Source organism: Prionailurus bengalensis, chromosome B4, assembly GCF_016509475.1.
Source record: "Prionailurus bengalensis isolate Pbe53 chromosome B4, Fcat_Pben_1.1_paternal_pri, whole genome shotgun sequence".
NCBI lineage: Eukaryota > Metazoa > Chordata > Mammalia > Carnivora > Felidae > Prionailurus > Prionailurus bengalensis.
Window position 1 is genome coordinate 1,084,415 of NC_057358.1, and position 20,559 is coordinate 1,104,973.

General features: G+C 49.2%; 1 protein-coding gene and 1 pseudogene across 7 annotated transcripts in view; one reads left to right on the forward strand and one right to left on the reverse strand.

Annotated features, from left to right (window-relative positions):
* WDR37 (WD repeat domain 37) overlaps positions 1–20,559 on the forward strand; it is a 63,964-nt gene that overhangs the window by 29,012 nt on the left and 14,393 nt on the right. For 4 of the 7 annotated variants that reach the window (XM_043562985.1, XM_043562983.1, XM_043562987.1 and 1 more), the window contains exons 8-11: positions 830–874; positions 2,519–2,595; positions 10,043–10,283; positions 11,623–11,764. In XM_043562985.1, the coding sequence (XP_043418920.1) occupies positions 830–874; positions 2,519–2,595; positions 10,043–10,283; positions 11,623–11,764 (505 nt within the window). The remainder of the gene's footprint in view (positions 1–829; positions 875–2,518; positions 2,596–10,042; positions 10,284–11,622; positions 11,765–20,559) is intronic. The other 3 variants (XM_043562984.1, XM_043562986.1, XM_043562990.1) reach the window with 1 other exon arrangement.
* LOC122472964 lies at positions 4,923–5,381 on the reverse strand (annotated as a pseudogene).

The following is a 20,559-nucleotide window of genomic DNA, read 5'->3' on the forward strand; positions in this document are numbered from 1 at the left end:
GTGTGTGTGTGCGCGCGTGTGTGTGTGCGTGCGCACAGGGTCATGACAGCTTATTGCTGGTCCTGAGGAGGCTGTGGTGTCCACCTGCTCCTTCCACACTTACCCGCAGTCTACACTCACGGGACTTTTCATTTCCTCAGGAAAAGAGAATTCCCAGTGGTGTAGCTGGCGGAATCTCTCTGAAAGAACTTGCTTCATTTTCTGGAACTTTCTGTGCACTCTGTCCTGTCGTGTGTTCGCTGTGTGGGTGTGAGTGCTGGCTCCCTCGCAGGGTGGTCCCAGCAGCCAGGCTCCGGCCTCTGCACACTCTGGCTCCTTCTTCTGTGCACCCCACTCCTGCTCCTTCTTCCTGCGAAGCACCTCGGTCCTCCCCCCAGCTGGAGGAGGGGACCGTCCGTGTGGATCCTGACTCTCCGAGCTGGCGAGGCCTGCCGCCTCTGCTCCCAGGGTCTCCTGGAACGGGACGGGAGGGAGGGTGAGCAGTAAACAGTGTCCCTGGTGTGGTCTGTCCCCATCTGTTGTCATAAGTATGGTTTCTCTTTCATCCTGATTCATTTTTCACTCAAGAGGACTTCCTTGTCTACAGAAAGAAGTAGATTATTAGTGTTGTTTTTCTGTATGTCTTATGTGTCAGTAATTTGATCATTCATGTTCAGTGAGTTTTTCATGCATCTCTGCATTTATTCTTAGGTTAATTGGGTGGGAGGATCTAATATTGAACGTTAAGTTTTTTTAATTCTTAAAGTTACCTTGTAGTGCACGTTGTTACGAGAAACGTTGATGATATGTCGTTATTTTATACCTGTTTTGTAATGTTTTTGTTTTGCAGTAAATTCTATCAAGTTTCATCCGTCAGAGCAGTTGGCTCTTACTGGTATGTTGATCTTTTTCTTCTTTATTGAAGAAAGTTATAGATAATTTAAAAATAGCCATAGTCGTTCCTTTCTCGTTGGTCCTTTCCGTAAAAGTCAGATCATTTTGTGAAATACTTGAGGGATGGAGGAAGGAGGACACATCAAGTGGCACCTGTTTCACCTGTAGTGTATTGTCAGGTGAGCTTGGCTCTCCCGGGAGACTGCACGTGACCCACCCTGAGCTGGTTTTTGCGAAGCCCTTGGTGGTTGCTCACTTTCTGCTCGCACCACAGAGGGAACTTGGTTTTCTGAACACCTGTCATGACTGCGAGTTCTTAGTCCTGCGTGCATCTGAAACAGAGGAGGGCAGAAACAGTAGCCCAGGTCACGGCAGTCTGCGGGGCCAACGTTTTTCCTCCTTTCTGGGCGCTCCTCAGTGGTGGCCGCGTGGTTTTGCCGTGATTTTATGTAGTAGTTTGTACAACAGCTTCATTGTTGAACTGAGGAGTCTTCCAGTAAAATTGTCTGACTGTAGACTCCTGTGACTTTGGGGGACACTGACAGTAATCTCGAGGGGTAAATGTTTAGAGAGAGTGGAGGTCAGCAAGCTTTTTTTTGTAAATTATCGTAACTAAATGTTCTCATCTTTGACAGCCACATGGTCCATGTCACAACCACTTAGCTGTGTTAGTGTGAAAGCAGGAGAGGTAGTGCACGGGTGAGTGGCTGTGGCTGTGGCCCGTGGGCCAGATTCTGCTGACCCTGGGGTAGAGGGTGAGAGTGGGGCCAATCGGGTGCTTTTCCATGTGAGCAGAATATGGTGGGTCTGAACAGGCCTTGACCACAGCTAGTTGATGCCCAAGTAAACACGTGGGGAATAAAGTAGGTGAGAATTTTCCACTGTATGTAATCGGTGAGTGATTGTGAGGAGGGAGGGTGGGGGGGAACAGTGATGGCCAGAGTTGGGGCGAGGAGGGAGGGTGGGGGAGACCGGTGATGGCCAGAGTTGGGGTGAGGAGGCAGGGGAGAGGCATGCTCAATGGAGGTTTGCACGCGGGGCAGGAGAGCTAGCAGGGCAGGCAGTGAGCTCGTCTGACAACTTGAGAAATGTGCCACTGTCCACACGTGGCCGCTTTGGGGAACCTCTTAGCCACAGAGGGAAGCGAGGTTCAGACGGTACCTTGTGAGGGCAGCTGGAGATGCCCGCCCTGCACGTCTGTGTGCCCTTCCCCGGCCCTTCTCTCTGTCCCATGTGCACAGCACCTGGCACACCTGGCCGGTGGCAGTAAGACCCCAGACCCGCGGGGCCCAGCAGGCTGTGAGCCCACTGATGTTGGGCGCAGGGGAGGACGTATTTGTGTGGGGCTCACTTTTCTGAAGTACTGTTCGGTTTACTTAGCTTCGATAGATGGACAGGATAACCTGTACTTGTAAGTGTTGCCTGAACCTTCACAGCTTTTCACCGTAAAATGAAAGGAGGGGTGTTTTTAACCACCATCTTAATTGTGTGCATTTAGCCTGTTGTCAGCAGCATCCTGCAGTCTCAGAAGCAGCTCTCGATCATTGAGTTACAGAAGTCTGATGACGCTTGGCCAGAACCTAGCAGAAAGCATCTTATACCTGATGTGCACTGTGGGTAATTGTGCCCTGATTTCTGTCCTCAGCTTCTGGAGATCAGACCGCCCACATTTGGAGATACGCCGTCCAGCTGCCAACGCCCCAGCCTGTTGCTGACACCACTGTAAGCAGCACCTTTACTTACCATGAAAGCGCCACTTGGGGTATGTTGTAGGGTTCTGGACACTTGCAAAGTTTAGGACGAATTTATATGGTCTCTTAAAAAAAAATTTTTTTTTTTTAAATGTTTATTTTTGATAGAGGGAGACTGCGAGGTGGAGAGGGCAGAAAGAGAGGGAGACACAGAATCCGAAGCAGGCTCCAGGCTCTGAGCTGTCAGCACAGAGCCTGATGTGGGGCTGGAACCCATAAACTGTGAAATCATGACCTGAGCCGAAGTTAGATGCTCAACCGACTGAGCTACCCAGGCGCCCCCAAATTTATATGGTTTTACAGACTGGATGTTTGTGACCCCCCTTTAGAGTTTGAAGCCCTAACTGCCCCCCAGTGTGGCTGTATTTGGAAGTGAGGTACTGACGCTGGGGTCCTGTTGGCATAGCATTAGTGTCCTTCCTCAGACACCAGTGAGCTTGCGTGTGTTTTTCCCTTCCCTGCTGTACCTGGGAGCTGCCATGTGAGGATGTAATGACAAGCTGGGAAGGCTTGCACCAGAAACCGAATAGGGCGCACCTTGATCCTGGCTGCCCGGTCTTGGTGTTTTGTTCTGGAAGCCTGAACAGAGGACAGTGTTGAAAGTGAAGTTCCTTGTTTACATATGTGTGCATGTATGTTCTCGCCCCCCTTTCCACAGCTAGTAAACGTTGGCCATTAATATTTAAAAACTATACAATTAAGTCACGTTTCTTAACGTTTTATATGTTTTGGACCACGAGTCTGTCTTTCACGTAACGTGAACTGGGGGCGCCTTGGTGGCTCAGTCGGTTGAGTGTCAGGGTCTCGGTTTCGGCTCAGGTCATGATCTCACAGGTGGTGAAGCCCCACGTCAGGCTCTGTGCTGCCAGTGCGGAGCCTGCTTGGGAGTCTCTCTCTTCCCCTCCCTCTCTGCCCCTCCCCTGCTCTGTCTCTCTCTCTCAAAACTAAATGAATTAAATAAACAAACGTAAGGTAAACTGTGTAAGTCAGTGTGTGTGACGTCATCTTCAAGGAGGTAAAGGTAGGTGGTTGACAACGGGTTGCATATTGAGAAGAAGGATGGGTGGATTTAGACCATAAAGCCTTCAGTCAGCTTTTTTCCGCTCGGATGTAGTTGTTCCCTTCAGCCCAGCACCGTTTCTGGTCACACAGAGGCCTCGGGTAGCCTTCTCCTTGCTTCCGTCGCAGGAGAGCCGAGGGGTCACTCAGCCTGGCCCTGTGCTCTCACGTGGGCGGACACGGCGCCGGGCAGCGCGGAGCTGGGGATGCACTGTGGCCGGAGTCGCCAGGAGGACGGCACTCGCCCTCTGGCCGTGCTGTTTCCGCCTTGGAGTGTTGTGTTACTTGTTTCTTTCTTTGAAATGTCGTAAACATTGTTCTCTTTGGAGATGGGTTAAGTAATTACAGTGATGAGTAGGAATTGTCTTCAGTGAGGAGATCTAAACAGTTCGTTTTTATTTTTATTTTTTATTTATTTTTTGAATGATTATTTTTATTTTTTAATATTAAATGTGTTGTCAAATTGGTTTCCATACAACACTCAGTGCTCATCCCACAGGTGTCCTCATCAGTGCCCATCACCCACTTTCCCCTCTCTCTCACCCCCCATCAACCCTCAGTTTATTCTCAGATGTTTTTAAGAGTCTCTTATGGTTTGCCTCCTTCCCTCTCTGTAACTTTTTTCCCCCTCCCCCTCCCCCATGGTCTTCTATTAAGTTTCTCAGGATCCACGTAAGAGTGAAAACATATGGTATCTGTCTTTCTCTGTAAGTCTTATTTCACTTAGCATCACACTCTCCAGTTCCATCCACGTTGCTACAAATGGCCAGATTTCATTCTTTCTCATTGCCAAGGAGTATTCCATTGTATATATAAACCACATCTTCTTTATCCATTCGTCAGTTGATGGACATTTAGGCTCTTTCCATAATTTGGCTATTGTTGAAAGTGCTGCTGTAAACATTGGGGTGCAAGTGCCCCTGTGCATCAGCACTCCTGTATCCCTTGGGTAAATTCCTAGCACATTTTTATATTTATCTATCTATCTATCTGTCTGTTTATTTATTATTTAAAACAGTTGACAATTTTATTTTCACATCTCACAATACAAATGAAAATTGCTTTTTTTTTTTTTTTGTCCCGCTACTCCCTTGGAAAAACTATTCTCTGTTTGATAGGAAGGGGGAGCAAGTCTTCCTTGTCATGCTGTTAGAAAACACCCAGAGTCACAGCACCATGATCTCCTGGTGAAGTAGAACAAGTAATATAAAATGGATATAAGGAGGTTTCTGTCTCTCCTTACCTGTCTGGTCAGGTCATTCCTGGCCAGGTGGGCACCATCGTGGGACGGGCAGGGGAGGTCTCATCGTTGGGGGCCCCAGGCGTCATTGGCATGTAGCCTCCCATAGGCGGCCTCATTCCAGGAGAGGGTCCCACTGGCATCATCCCAGGAGGAGGAGGGCCCCCCATATGGGGTGCTGGCGTCATACCAGGGCAAAGAGGACCCGGGAGACGAGGGGGAGGTGGGATCATTGCTCCTGCAGATGGAGGACAGAGAGTGGAGCAGGAGGAACCTTTCCTTGCAGAAGTGCAGCAGTTGCTCTGTCCATCAGGCTCTGGGCTCGCTCTTGCATCCATTTCTGATAGTGGATCTTTCACATTCTCTTTGTGTTTTCTACTACCGCAGTGTGTCTTTCTCGCAGACGGAGAGTCACGGGTGAGGTATGTGTCGCAGGAGTCACAATAAAACTTAAGCATGTTGCTCTGCAGACCATTGGCCACTCTGTCGTACGTTTTTATTTTTAATTAGAATTTTTGTTTTAAATTTTAGAGTGTGAGAGTGCAAGCAGGGTAGGGGCAGAGAGAGGGAGAGAAATCTCAGGCAGGCTGCACGCTCAGTGAGGAACTCGACATGGGGCTCGATTCCACAGCCCTGGGATCACGACCTGAGCTGACATCAGTTAGGCGTTTAACCACCTGAGCCACCCAGGCGCCCCCTGAACAGTTCATTTTTAATGGAGTGTTTTGTCTTTTATTTTAACATGTTTTTTTCCCTCGTGGAATAACCAGACTGTTATTTAACGTGGCCATTGGCTCAAGAAATAGTGCTTACAGATGATAAGGCAGAGGGGCCAGGGAGAGGGTTCAGCAAATGTGTTAACGTTGTATGGATTTGTTTTCGAAGGAAGTAAGAAAAATTCTAGTTTTGGCAGAGGGAAAAAATCACATATAGTACTTACGTTATAAAAATGTAATATATTATTTACGACGTTGAATTGACCCTGTTTTCTTCTTTGTGATTTTGCTTGCGTTGGGTGCAGGGACTGTCTGTGATTGATAGTTGCCACCTCAGGCTTTTGGGGTGACTTGGGGCAGCCCGTGTCAGTCAGTGACGGAGCCTCGGAGGGTCCCGCGCGGCCTGCCCTGGAGATGGCACTTGTCATAAGCTCTCGCCGCCTGGGCTTGCCTCGGGTTGACTTAGCGGCTCGCCTGCATTTTAGAAGAAACTCTAGTCTGTTAAGATCCTTGTTCATTTTTGGGGCGCCCGGGTGGCTCAGTCAGTTGAGCGTCCGACTTGGGCTCAGGTTATGATCTTGCGGTTTGTGAGTACAAGCCCCGCATCGGGCTCTGTGCTGACAGCTCGGAGCGTGGAGCCTGCTTCGGATTCTGTGTCTCCCTTTCCGTCTGCACCTCCCCCTTTTATGTTCTGTCTCTCTGTCTCTCTAAAATAATTAAAACATTAAAAAAAAAAAAGATGGTGGGGCGCCTGTGTGGCTCAGTTGGTTGAGCGTCTGACTTTGGCTCAGGTCATGATCTTGCGGTTTGTGAGTACAAGCCCCGTGTTGGGCTCTGTGCTGACAGCTCAGAGCCTGGAGCCTGCTTCGGATTCTGTGTCTTCCCCTTTCTCTGTGACTCCCCTGCTCACGCTTTGTCTCTGTCTCTCAATAATAAACATGTAAAAAAAAATTTTTAAAAAAGATCTTGTTCGTTTTCACCAGTACAGCTTTTTAAAATTTAGCTTGGACCAGAGAGTTTTAGTTGGCATCTACCAAGAAATATTTGGTAAAGAAGTGTTTGGGTGGTGAGTGGAGACACTTTCAGATGGCCTGTCAAGTCACTGTGGGACCCCAGCTGTGTGATGTCGAGCAACTGCTTTAATTCACTGGGTGGCTTCACTTTCCCTGTTGAAACAGGAAGATCGAATCAGGTTACCCACGTGGCTTCCAGGGACCCTTCCTTCACGAGAACCGTGATTCAGTGGCTCCTTGGTCCTGTGGCTGCTCGTGTTCGGGAGATCCACTTAGCGTTAAGTCAACAATGTTGGACATTCTCCTCCGCTGTTGCTGGCGGTCAAAATGGTTCAACTGAAATGGATTATCCCCAAGATGTGGGCAAAAAGCACACAGACCATTCTCACTCTCCTTCCCCTGCTCTTCACGTCAAGTGTTAAAAGAGCTTATAGGGGTGCCTGGGTGGTCAGTCGATTGAGTGTCCGACTTAGGCTCGGGTCATGATCTTGCAGTCTGTAGGTTCGAGTCCTGCATTGGGCTCTGTGCTGACAGTTCGGAGCCTGGAACCTGCTTTAGATTCTGTGTCTCCTTCTCTCTCTGCCCTTCCCCCGCTCATGCTCTGTCTCTCGCTGTCAAAAATAAAAATAAACACGAAAAAAAAGTTTAAAAACTTATAATTATTCGTGAATGCGACTTACTATCTTTGCATTTTAAAATACTTTCAATTCTTGTCTAGTTTGGACAAATGATTTCTGTGAAGGTTCCTATTGACATCGTGCGTCCCGAGAGCTAGAGCTCTCTGAAATGGGGGTCCCCTGGACCTGCTCTGAGGAAATCCCTGCATTCACGCTTACTTGTCACTTTTTCCTTCACAGTTCTCAGGGAAAAGCACAGCAGGTGCACCAGTTCTGTGTGCCAGCAGTGAGCAAAACTCTCAGGAATTTTGGGATTATCTTTGACGCGTCTCTTCTTCCTCACCTGTTTTCCATCTTCCATTTCCATCTGTCTGTGACATCTCACTGCTTCTGGTTCTTCTGTAATTCTGAATGCACTTCTCTGTCCTGTCTCCCCGTCTACCCTTTATGTAACACTTACCCAGAGATCTCTGCTGAGCCGCGGCTCCACCCGGCACCCCTCTTCTGTGCCTGCCTGAGGCACTGTGCAGGCTGGCCCTGCCCGTCAGGGCCAGAGAGGGCCCGGGGGCTCCTCACGAGTGGCTGTGGGAGCTGAGGAACCTCGTGGCCAACGGGCCATTGTTGGCATTGTTCGGGAGAGCCCCGAATCACAGCATCCCCATGCGGCATCTCCAGGGACCACATTGCTTTTCCTGTTGGGGTGCGGTTACCGGTCAGGGTCCTTTCTCCTGGAGCAGGTTACGCTCCTGGGGTCCGTCCTCATGCTGTTAGCCCGCAGGGGCTGTCACCTCTAGTCCCTGCCGAGGCTCCCCGTTCCGGCCTGGCCACTCATGTTGTATCCTCTCTGCACGCACGAGGTCAGGAGTGGTCTTTCTGGACTTGTACTTGCCACCTTGCCAAGCCCTTTGCCAGTCCCTGGTGCCAGCCCAGACCGGACGCATTCGGTGTACCTCCCTCCCTGCCGGCCCGCTTTGCCCTCTTCCTGGGTGGTCTCCCCTCATCCCTCTTATGCTCTCCACCCTGCAGACCTCCCTGACTTTGCTTCGTAGTCTTTAGTGTGCTTTGAGATCAGTAACTCTGCATAACATGTGTGTTTAACTTTCCTGCTGGATGGAGAGTCCCTGTGCTTCCTGCATTTGACCTGGGAGTGCCCTGAGCGTGCACTCCTGGCATGCTGCCTCCGGTGGCCGCCGCCCCCCTCCGTGACTTTCCACTGTCCTTACCCCCTCGGGTTTCTTACACAGACCTCAGACCCTCACGCCGTCCGCACCCTCCTCTGCTTCTCTGTGTGTTCCTCCTGCTGTGGGGCCTTGCTCATTGGCATCCCTTCCATGCGGCCCGGCTCCCGGCTGTCAGTCCTTGGGCAGCTCCGTATGGAATGTGATCTGTGTCTCTCCCGCCTCCTCCTCTGAATCCACCTTTCCCACCTCCACGCCTGTGACTTTGCTGTTTGTGTAGCTTCTTGGGGCTTTGGCACCTGCTCTTCGGTTGGGAATGCTGTTCCCCTGAGTGTTTGTGCCTGGATCCCTTGTTTTCTTCATGCTCCAACTCAAATGTCACTTTAGCAGAGGGTCTTTCTCTGATAATTCTGTATAAAATAGCCCTCGCGACTGCCCATCCCTCCATCTGCTCCGTTTCTTAGTGCTTATTACTGCCTGAATCTGTGTGTGTGTGTGTGTGTGTGTGTGTGTGTGTGTGAGATACATCCTTACGCTTTGTGCATGTGCCTGTGACCTGTATCCCTACACTGTGTGTACGTGTGACCCATATCTCTATACTGTGTGTGTACATGTGACGTGTATCCTTACACCGTGTGTATGTGTGACCTATATCTCTATACCGTGTGTACGTGTGACACATATCTCTACACTGTGTATGTGTGATCTATATTTCTGTACCATGTGCGTGTACATGTGACACATTTCCCTGTACTATCTGTGACATTACCACTCTAGCATGTGTGTTTACGAGGCACGTATTTCCATACTAGCGTGTGTATACGTATGCCATACATTGCCATACGAGTATGGATGTGTGTGTATGTGTGTGCACGCGTGCATACATATGCCCGTGTGTGGTCTGTCTTCCTCGCTAGCATGTAAACTCCGTGAAATGAGGATGTTTCCAGTCTCTGTGGCTCTAGTTCCATTGTTCCGCATGTCCATGTGAGACAGAGGTCATCTTTCTCTGCTGTGGGACTGGCGTGTGGTCTGGCGGTGTGTAAGCACCTGATATTTGTTGAATGAAAGATCGATATGTTTTCTTAAAGAGCTTAAGCCTTTTGTGTTTTCATTTTAGTTTTTGACAAAAGACCTTACAGGAAAATAAAATGAACTCATATCTGTTTCTATAGCAATCGAATTCTAAGTAGCCTTCTGAGAATTGAAATGTTTCTTTTTTTATTGTGATAAATTACTGACTTTCAAATGTATTTTATATTTTAGTACATTGCTCCTAATGTGTGGTAAAAATTTAAAATCAAATCATTTTATTTGCCATTTTATTGCTGACTGGAAATGGACTGTAGCTTATTGATGTCATAGTGGCCTTAATTTTGTTCTCTTCTTATACGTGGTCGTGGGTTTTAACCAAGTAGAGAATCATGAAGTTGATAAACAGTCATCAAGCTCCAGATACTTGCCAGATACCGTGCTGTTGTTGGTCATAACAATGGTCAAGTCCTAGAAAGACAGATGACAACAGTCTGATTGTGTAGCTGTGTCAGAAAAGACTCAAGATTCCCAGGGAATTTCTTCTCTGCTCTCACCATCAGCAGCAGATATGTGGCGAAGATGAAGTGGAGTGCTCCGATAAAGACGAGCCTGATGTTGACGCGGATGTGTCCAGTGACTGTCCTACCATCCGGGTGCCGCTGACATCTCTTAAGAGCCACCAGGGAGTGGTCATAGCCGCTGACTGGCTGGTTGGGGGGAAGCAGGCAGTGACGGCCTCCTGGGACAGAACGGCGAATCTGTTTGACGTGGAGACGGCGGAACTCGTTCACTCTCTGACAGGTACTTCACGTGTTTGTGACTTCCAGTTGGCGTGCTTTTGATTTATGTGCCTGTGTTTATATCTTACCTTGCAAAGTACTTCTTGCCCAGGATTATTTTTAGTTCTTGTGGTACCCAGATTGTGATTTTTCAGGGACCCTTTCTAAATTACAGAACTGTTTGTTAGCTAAACCTATTTTATCTTTAAGGGATTTAACTGTAGCATATAATACCTAGATATTTGAAAAATGGTTGTTCTGTCAGCTTCCTATTGCTTTGTAGCAAATTTCCAGAAACTTAGTGTCTTAAAATAACATGGATTTATAAGCTCATGGTTTCCCTGGGTCTGGAGTTCTGGGCACATGCTCGCTGGTCCTGTGCTCAGGGTCTTATGGGTGAAAGGAAGGTGTGGTCTGAGGCTGTGATCTCATCTGAGGGTTAGGTTGTGTCCTCTTACTTACCGCTGGTGGAAGGATTCGTTTTGTTGTGGCATATGGCTGAGGTCCCCATCTGACTGAGGTCCTTGTTTTCTGGCGACCTGTCAGCTGGGGACCCACCACTCTCCGCATCCAGAGCGTGCCCTCATATCCCTCGTGGCCCCTTCAGAGATGTTTCCCCACACAGCTGTTTGCTGTGTTTTCCGCTTCCAGGAGAACATCTCTTTTCAAGGGCCTGCCTGATTAGGGCACGCCCACCTAGGACAGAGTTTCTTTTGATTAACTTGAAGGCACTGATTTGGAGGTCTTAGTTACATCTGCAAAATCTGTTTTACCTTTTAATGTACCGAGCTTACCAGAGTGATATCTCGTCGCATTTACAGGTTCTGCCCCAACTCAAGGGAAGGTATCCTCCAGGGTGTGTATGCCAGGGAAGGGGGTCACCGGGACATCTTAGAGTTATGCCCACTACAGACGTTTTTGCAAATTTGTCAGTAAGTGAATTTCCTCATTGAGTGTTAAAGATTATGTTTTACTAAGGGTTCCACATATTCTAGTATTAGAAGTTACTCTGGAATTAAAGATGAAGAATTAGTTTGTTCACATATTTAGCCTATTAAAGAGATTTGCCAGACCTTCTGACCGTCAGCATCAGGAGGTGGGTCACGCTCACACTCGTTTTGCTGATCCCTCTAAGTGTGTGGATGAAAGGACTCCAGTTCCCGAGGGAAAACCAGTTCCGCTGTGACCCCACACGCTAGTTTTAAGTGACTTCTTATCTTTCCCTACTTGCATTCCCTTGTACAGTGACCATGAGCAGTAGAGACCATAAAGAGGTTTTGATTCTTGTGTTCTTAAGAAAGCATCGCTGTAACTGTGCCTACAGGTGGGTGATCTTGCATTTTTGTCATCTTTGGTTGTAGGGCATGACCAGGAGCTAACGCACTGTTGCACACACCCCACCCAGCGGCTTGTGGTGACCTCCTCCCGGGACACGACTTTCCGTCTTTGGGATTTCAGGGACCCTTCCATCCACTCCGTGAATGTCTTCCAGGGCCATACGGAGTGAGTCACAGTCATTTAGAGATCTCTCTTTAACTGTTCGTGAAAAAAGTTTTGCAGGTGGATATTAAAACTTAATTCGTATCTTCATTTCCAGTATTAACTTCCAGCTCCACGTCTTCCAAACTGGCTGCTCTTTCCCTAAACGTTTAGCTCCATTTGGGTATTTGTAAGACTTTAAAAGATTCAGTCACTGAAGTTCTCACAGGGAATTGGATGGTGGTAGGATGGGGCAGTGGGGAAGTCAGGAAACACTAGAGTTGGTGGCCCGCACAGCCTCTGCTGAGCGCCTGGCCAGAGCTGGGGAGGACACACCCCCACACCCCCACACCCCCCCGCCCTGCCTGGCCATCTATTGGGCAGCTCAGGCATAGCTGTGTCTTAACAGAACTCTTACTTCTTTTTTTTTTTTAATTTTTTTTTTTTTTAACGTTTATTTATTTTTGAGACAGAGACAGAACATGAACGGGGGAAGGGTCAGAAAGAGAGAGGGAGATACAGAATCTGAAACAGGCTCCAGGCTCTGAGCTGTCAGCACAGAGCCCGACACGGGCTTGAACTCACGAACCGCAAGATGGTGACCTGAGCCAAAGTCGGACGCTTAACCGACTGAGCCACCAGGCGCCCCCGGAACTCTTACTTCTTTCCAAAAACTTTTCTCCAGTCAGACCGTTCCCGATAAATCACATGACCATCTTTCCAGAGACATCCCCGCTCCCCTGCCGTGCCCCATCCCCTCCGTGAGCAGGATGCCCTTCCTGTCACACCTCCTGACTGTATCCTGTCACCTGCTCCCCATGCCACCGCTGCCCCTGCACGTGCCTCTCTGGACCGGACCGTCTCTGTGTCTGTCTCTCTGGCAGTGTGTGTCCTGAGCTTCTGCGTGTCCAGAAAGGTCCTGTGTGCTCACTAAACACTTGTTAATGAACGCATGCTTGCTCATTTGGTTGCTTGAAAATAACGGATTTTCTTCATTCCTTCTTTGGACGCACTCCCTAAACAAGCCCGTTTTATGTGTCTAACGTCAGATACGAAATTAGAGATTCAGTGTTGAGAATTCGTGCCGTGTTCACACGGAAACCGGACAGACAGAGGTCTTCAAGAAGCTTGGGGCCAGAAGGGAGGTGGCGTGCTCTGGGACAGCGGTGCGAGCATGGCCTGTGTGTGCTAGGTCCCCCCTCCCGTGTGTCCTGAGAGACTGTGACAGACTTGCTGCTGGCAGCTGGAGGGGCCGCGGCACCGGGACCGAAGGTCTCCGTTCGCAGCGGCTTCTCTGGCGGCATTGGTGCCTGCGTGCAGGGCACCTCTCGCCGCGTCCCTGCTTTCACAGGTCTCGGTCCCGTCCAGGGGACGGCTTCCGGTCAGGCCAGCCTGGACCATGCAGGGGGGCGGCTGTCCTCTGGCTGCTCTGAGGGCGGGCTCGCTCTTGGCCCCAAGGACAGGGGAGCCGTGTGCAGTAATGGGGGCTTAGGGCGAGCCGGGGCCCCGTGCGCACAGCCCTGCCCAGAGCCTGCTCGTCTCTTCTCCCGGGTGCTTTATGTTGAGGAGGCTCAGGCGCACGTGAATTTGGAGGGAATCGTGTGGCGGCACCCCATGTACTCTGCTCCTGGCCTCACCGGTGGTGTTGTTTTCACCACATCGGTCGTGTTTCTGTGTGCACACGCGGACATGTGCAGCGTCTGGACACACAGCGCCCATGAGTGCTGTCTGCCGGGGCCCTGTGCCAGGAGCTGCCCTTGGCCTGCCGCTTCTCCCCTGCACTCCGAGCGCGTCTTTGGAGAGTTGTTGGGCGTTCCCCCGGAGAGGGTGGAAACAGCGTTCCCCCGGAGAGGGTGGAAACAGCGTTCTGGGATGGCATCTGATACCCGGCCCACGTTCAGCTCTATCCCTGTTGTCGCTAAAATGTCTCTGATGCATTGTTTTAGAATTCAGTCAGGCTTCATTCATTACAGGCACTCATTTTGTTCTGTGGTCCTTTAATCTAGGTTAGTCTTCTGACCATTTGTTGTTACTGTTTTTATTTTAAGTTTATGTATTTAGAGAGAGGGAGAGGGCGAGGGCAAGAGTGGGGTTGGTGCAGAGAGGTAGACTCCTAGGCCGGCTTTGCGCTGTCAGCACAGAGCCTGACTCGGGGCTCGAGCCCACAATCCTGGGATCCTGAGCCAAAGTCGAGAGTTAGATGCTCAAACAACTGAGCCCCCCAGGCGCCCCTGCTGTTATTTTTATGGCGTGGATTGTTTTTGTGAAGAATCTAAGCCATTCTCTGCTAGAATGTCCCACACTCTGCTTTTCTCCTGGTTGCCTTTTTGCCAGAAGTCTTCACAGCCACCATTGTGTGCTTTGTGTCCCCAGCAGAGTGTCCTGCTATCGGGGACGCGGGCCTGGAGCGCGGGGGCGTCTCTAGGTGTCCCTACCGCAAGATGTGTTTTCCACGTTGAAATGTGTGAAGTGGCGGGGAGACGTGAGCACTCTTCTTCCCTGGTGACCTTTCATCCACTGGGTCTGACGTCCTCAGTGATCCTCTCCTGGGTCTCTTATCACCTCGAGTGTGTGGAAGTGGTGACCTTGGTGATTTTGGCCTTCTTTCCACACTCATCACTTGGCGCGTTGTTCGTTAGTGTAGTTGAGGCTGCTGTAGGCTCAAGGATTATTAACTCTGACGGTTGTAGGTCTTTGTTTTGTAATTATTGTTGTTTCAGTTGTTCCAGACTCGGCTGCTGGGGCTTCTTAGATGGGCCCCTTCTGTCCTGAGCACTCACGACGTCTGGCGCAGGAGTCTGTCCCGGACTCGCCGCACTTTCCCCATCCCACACTGGATGAGTGGCATCTGGTCCAAGCCTTGGGGGCTGGGCTGAGAAGGGCAGTGTGAATTTATGTGAACAGCCCTCTGTGGTGCCCATGGGAGCCTCCCTCCTGTGATACGGGAGGCCTTGCACGCTGGGCACAACACACATGCGGTCCTTACAGGGGGTCCGGAGCCCTCCTCCAGATGTGTGGAGGCCAACCAAGGCACAGGGAGCTTGGTGGGGGGGTTCTTGTGGGGCCCGACTCTAAGTGTGATTCCAGAGTCATTTTTCTGGGTGTTATTTAAAGTATCTTTTGTCACATTCTGTTTTCAATTGCTTTTTTTGATTGTCTGAAAGATTTTATTTTTATTTTCTGCAAAAAGAGCCAAGAATTTATTTGCGTTATTGGGTGTTGTTGGAAGTGTGTGTTTAGCGTTAAGGCTATTTTTTTTTTTTTAAATTTTTTTTTTTACAACGTTTATTTATTTTTGGGACAGAGAGAGACAGAGCATGAACGGGGGAGGGGCAGAGAGAGAGAGGGAGACACACAGAATCAGAAACAGGCTCCAGGCTCTGAGCCATCAGCCCAGAGCCCGACGCGGGGCTCGAACTCACGGACCACGAGATCATGACCTGGCTGAAGTCGGACGCTTAACCGACTGTGCCACCCAGGCGCCCCTTTAATTTTTTTTTTAACGTTTTTTATTTATTTTTGAGACGGAGAGACAGAGCATGAGTGGGGGAGGGGCAGAGAGAGAGGTAGACACAGAATCGGAAGCAGGCTCCAGGTCTGAGCTGTCAACACAGAGCCCAATGCAGGGCTCAAACCTGCCAGCCGTGAGATTGTGACCTGAGCTGAAGTGGGACGCTTAACCGACTGAGCCACCCCGGTGCCCCGCGTTAAGACTTTTTGAATAGTAGGTCTGTCTTGTCTGCCACCCTCTGACTGTGCAGCGTAGGAAATGCTGGGGTCATGGTTCACATGTCTCTATGATTTGGGGTGTATTTTTGTACCTGGTGGATGTGTGAAATAACGGTCGTTTCTGGAGAGATACACTGTGAGGAACATGATTGGTTACGAAGGGGTTCTTACTGTTTCTTTTATAAGGTTTTTTTTTCATGTTTATTTTTGAGATAGACACAGAGTGCGAGTGGGAGAGGGGCAAAGAGAGAGGGAGGCACAGAATCCAAAGCAGGCTCCAGGCTCTGTGCTGTCAGCCCAGAGCCCCATGCAGGGCTTGAACCACAAACTGAGATCATGGCCTGAGCCGAAGTTGGATGCTTAACCGATTGAGCCACCCGGGTGCCCCTTTTATTCCCCTAAATGTTGGCTTTCTTTCGTTTCTTTTTTTAATGTTTTTATTTATGTTTGAGAGAGAGACAGAGCATGAGTGGGGGAGGGACAGAGAGAGAGGGAGACACAGAATCCGAAGCAGGCTCCAGGCTCTGAGCTGTCAGCACAGAGCCCGATGCGGGGCTCGAACCCACGAACCGCGAGATCCTGACCTGAGCCGAAGTCGGATGCCCAATCGACTGAGCCACCCAGGTGTCCCAGGGATTCTTATTTCTAGCGTGGACCTGTGACAAGGTTTCTTTGGTTTGTTTTTCTCATGGGATCAGTAGTTGCGTAGAGCAGGCATGGAGCCGTGTCTGTCCCTGAGGCCTCTTGCATCTGGATGCCCCAAGACAGAAGTTGATGCTTTCATTTTCTGTATGTAGTGAGGACACATGGACTTGTGAGTGAAAATGGAATAAGTGGACAAGCACCACCTTTAGACCATGTGCATTTTCTCTTAACCAAGTTAGGATGAACTAGCATGTTTGTTGATGTGCAAGGTACGAAAATAAGACCGTTCTCCCTTTGGTACTGATTTCCAGTGGTGTCAGAGAAGGGCACGTTTTACCTTTTCAGAGGCTTTGGGGCACTGGCACGGGCCGGCCGGGGGCTTGTGCGCCGTGCCCGCGGGCCGAGGCCCTCCTCTGCTCCTTCGGCCATGCCGTGGCAGGTGGGAGCCTCTGTTCCCGCAGGGTGGAGAGGCCGCTGCCTGGGGAGAGCCCGCACGGCGTGGCCAGCAGGTGGGGCTGCAGCCTTGCCTGATCCGTTAGCAGTGAGCCTCTGGGAGTTGCGGCCGCTCGGAAAAACAGGAGGTGGGACATTTTACAGGGTTTTTAGATGAAGACTCTGTTTAGTCGGTTGCTCTTGTTGTTTTGTTTTGTGTTTGGTTTTGGTTTTTTGCCTCCGGCACGGGTTCCCTAGGTTTGAGCCCACGGGGACAAAGAAATCCGACAGAATACGGTACCTGTGCCAGTAACGACGTGTGCACCTACAGAGGGCGTGCTTTTATCAAACCAAACGCACAGCCTCGTTCCCCACCGAGAGCGGAGAACTGGCTGCTTTCGGACCATGTTCGGTTTCCTCACTCACCTGCGACAGTCTGAGTGTGGCTTCTCAAACACGCTCGGGTCTCCTGCCTCCCCCAAGCCTTGGGTCCGTCTGACGGCCGCCGCCGCTGCACCGTCCGTTGCCACCCCAACCACGGCTGCTGTCACGGGCCCAAGGCCACATTTCCGGCATCCAGCAGTGACTGCCCTTGTAGGAAATAAGTCATTTCGGTGCCTGCAGTGCTGTCTCCTAGACTGGGAGCTAACTCTTGGTTTTCCAGGGTGATTTTCTTGAGTCCTTTTAATCTTTTCTTTTCTTTTCTTTTCTTTTCTTTTCTTTTCTTTTCTTTTCTTTTTCTTTTCTTTTCTTTTCCTTTCTTTTCCTTCTTTCTTTCTTTTTCTTTTTTTTTTGTATTTTACTTTTTTAACGTTTATTTTGAGAGAGAGAAAGAACATGGAACATGAGTGGGGGAGGGGCAGGGGAGAGACGGACAGAATCCCATGCAGGCTCCATGCTGAGGTGGGGTTCCATCTCACGACCCTGAGATCATGACCTGAGCCATGATCAAGAGTCGGATGCTCTACCGGCTGAGCCACCCAGGTGCCCCTAACCCATTTCTTTTCTGAACGTTAAAAGCACAGCTCAGACATGCTGTTCCTTACTTGTTGGTATCACCCGAAGAGTTGTAGGTGGGACACACTCTCCAGAACGTAGTCTCTTACGGCATATTTTCATTTACAAGAAACTCAACACACATTCTCCAGTAAAGTATGTTGGAATCCAATATCTTATATAATGTGAGTAATTCACTTAGCTCTTCAGTGATTTTGAATTTCTGTATGTTGGGTTTTCTTAAGGCAAGATGTAGCTGTATAGGTTTTAAGATTATTTGTGTAGTTTTATAATTTAAGTTTATTTTGAGAGAGAAAGCATGAGCTGGGAGGGGAAGAGAGAGACAGAAGGAGAAAGAGAGAGAGAGAGAGAGAGAGAGAGAGAGAGAGAGAGATTGAATCCTAAGCAGGTTCATGCTGTCAGAATAGAACCCGACAAGGGGGCCTGAACCCACGAACCGTGAGATCATGGCCTGAGTCCCAGTTGGACACTTAACCGACTGAGCCACCCAGGTGTCCCATCCTAGTTTGATTTCTCTAGGATCTAGGAGAGAGGTGACTGTTCTCCTCATGCTTCTGTGTGGATTCTGTGCCTTTTTGTGAAAAGAGAGTTTGAGGTGTAGTGCTTCACTGCAAGGGTACAAATCTATAGCCACACGGTTTCTCTGGAAATTTATGCTGCTGTTGTTATTACTTCTTCACGTAAGCTCTGCTTAAGGTTCTTGTAAATTTTTAGAAAGGACAAATAATGTTATTTTCTTCTTTGTTGTGTTCCATGTGTATTTTTACTTTGTACTGTGAAAGCTGTTCATTATAATAGGAATTTTAGCATAATAGGATTTACTTAGTATAAATGTGTGTCTGTTACTATTTGACTATCTGCTATAGTAGCAAGGGGTACCGATTTATATGAAGGTAAATATTAGATATTTTATGTAACAGATTGTTCTCCTAATAGTCAGGGATGAGAAATTGTAGTGTGTACTGTTCTCGGAAATAACAGAAATGGGTAACTGAAATATTTTGGAACGTCACAGGAATTTCAAACGCTGGCAGTTTGTTTTCATAGATGTTTGTCTTCATTGTCAGGAGGTGGAGCTGAAATACAGTGCTTTTCATCTGAAATAAGCTAAATCCTTGTGTGTTGACGAGTTTCTCCCCTGACGGGATGATTGAGTAGGTGAGCTTTTCAGGCAGTGTCGTGGTACGACGCCCTGCCCTCCCTCCTGGGACGCAGTGGCACCCTCGCGCCGGCCTAGACTCGGGCACACCGGTCATCCCAGCTGGACTCTTACCACGTGGGCTGTGTGTACAGAGGTGCGTCTGCAGGACGCTTTCGTGGTACCCAGACTTACCTTCGGGTGAGATCCACGAAGTGTCCCTTGAAGGCGGCACGAGAGCTGCCCACGAGGATTGCACTGCCCAGCACAGCCGCTTCTCTGGGGGGCCTGGCGGAACCACCCCCACCCCCACCCCCGCCTCACGTTTTTCTTATGTTTTGTTTTGTTTTGTCTTGTTTCAGTTGCTATAAAAAGGGACTGACAGTTGAGGCAGTCACTGGTCATTAAGCTTTCCCTGTGGGTGGCCAATGACTCTAGTCTGTACCCAGCTGACAGTGTTCATAAGTGTGAATAAACTCTGGCATTGAAGAAACTCGAATTAGCTCACCGTGGATAAAATCTCTGAGAGTGCAAAGTTTTTTCTTTCTGTTTTGCTTTAATTCTCCCTATATAATAATAACTTTATCCTCCAAATGTGAACTTCGGTGCTTTCTTCTAAAGAAAACAAAACACTACATCTAACAAAAAATAAAATAAAATCAGATTAAAAATTATGATTGCTTTTTTATTGGTAACAACACTTATTTATTTTTATTTTTTGTATTTGGTTTTAATTGGAGATGCGATAATGTTCATAGTTTTTTTTTCACAATGATTGCTTTAAAGTTAAGACATGATCATATGCTTTCATTCCCAAATTCCCAGGGAAGGTATTTCATAGTAAATACCAAATTCTCAGTCATTTATGTATGAAGGTGAAAGTGGCTTTGAATTTTGTGTCAGGTTATTAACAATTTTCTTTATACTTTTAAAGAGAAAAAGCATTGGGGTGCCTGCGTGTCTCAGTTGGTTACGTGTCCATATTTTAAAAAAAAATTTTTTTTTTTCAACGTTTATTTATTTTTGGGACAGAGAGAGACAGAGCATGAACGGGGGAGGGGCAGAGAGAGAGGGAGACACAGAATCGGAAACAGGCTCCAGGCTCTGAGCCATCAGCCCAGAGCCCGACGCGGGGCTCGAACTCACGGACCGCGAGATCGTGACCTGGCTGAAGTCCGACGCTCAACCGACTGCGCCACCCAGACGCCCCTACGTGTCCATATTTTGATTTCAGCTCAGGTCATGATCTCACAGTTTGTGAGATCGAGCCCTGCGATGAGTTCTGTGCTGATGGTGTGGAGCCTGCTTGGGATTCATTTGTTCATATTCTCCCTCTCCCTCTCCCTCTCTCCCCCTCTCCCCCTCTCCCCCTCTCCCCCCCTCTCCCCCTCCCCCCCTCTCCCCCTCTCCCTCCCTTCCCCTCTCTCCCTCTCTCCCTCTCTCCCTCTCCCTCCCTCCCCCTCTCTCCCCCCTTCCCCCTCCCTCTCCCCCCCTTTCCTCCTCTCACCCCCTCTCTCCCTCTCTCGCCCTCTCTCTCCCTCTCTTTCCCCCTTCCCCTCTCCCTTTGTCCCTCTCCCTCCCCCCCCCCCCACTTGGGCATGCATGCATTTTCTCTCTCTCTCTATGCTTAAAAAAAAAAAAAAAAAAGAGAAAGCCTTTCAACATCATGACCCCTTCAATTGGATAGTGGTTGATTTAAGTCTTGAATTCTGTGCTTGGTCAGTGACTCAGCTTGTATGCAGGCCCATGGTAGGGGTGGATGCGTGGCAGTCTGGTGACAGACCACCTTGGAGGCTGAGATTTTGGTAGACTGCTTTTGGTTTGTAAGTCTGTTACTCTTGGTGGCCATTTGTAAGCC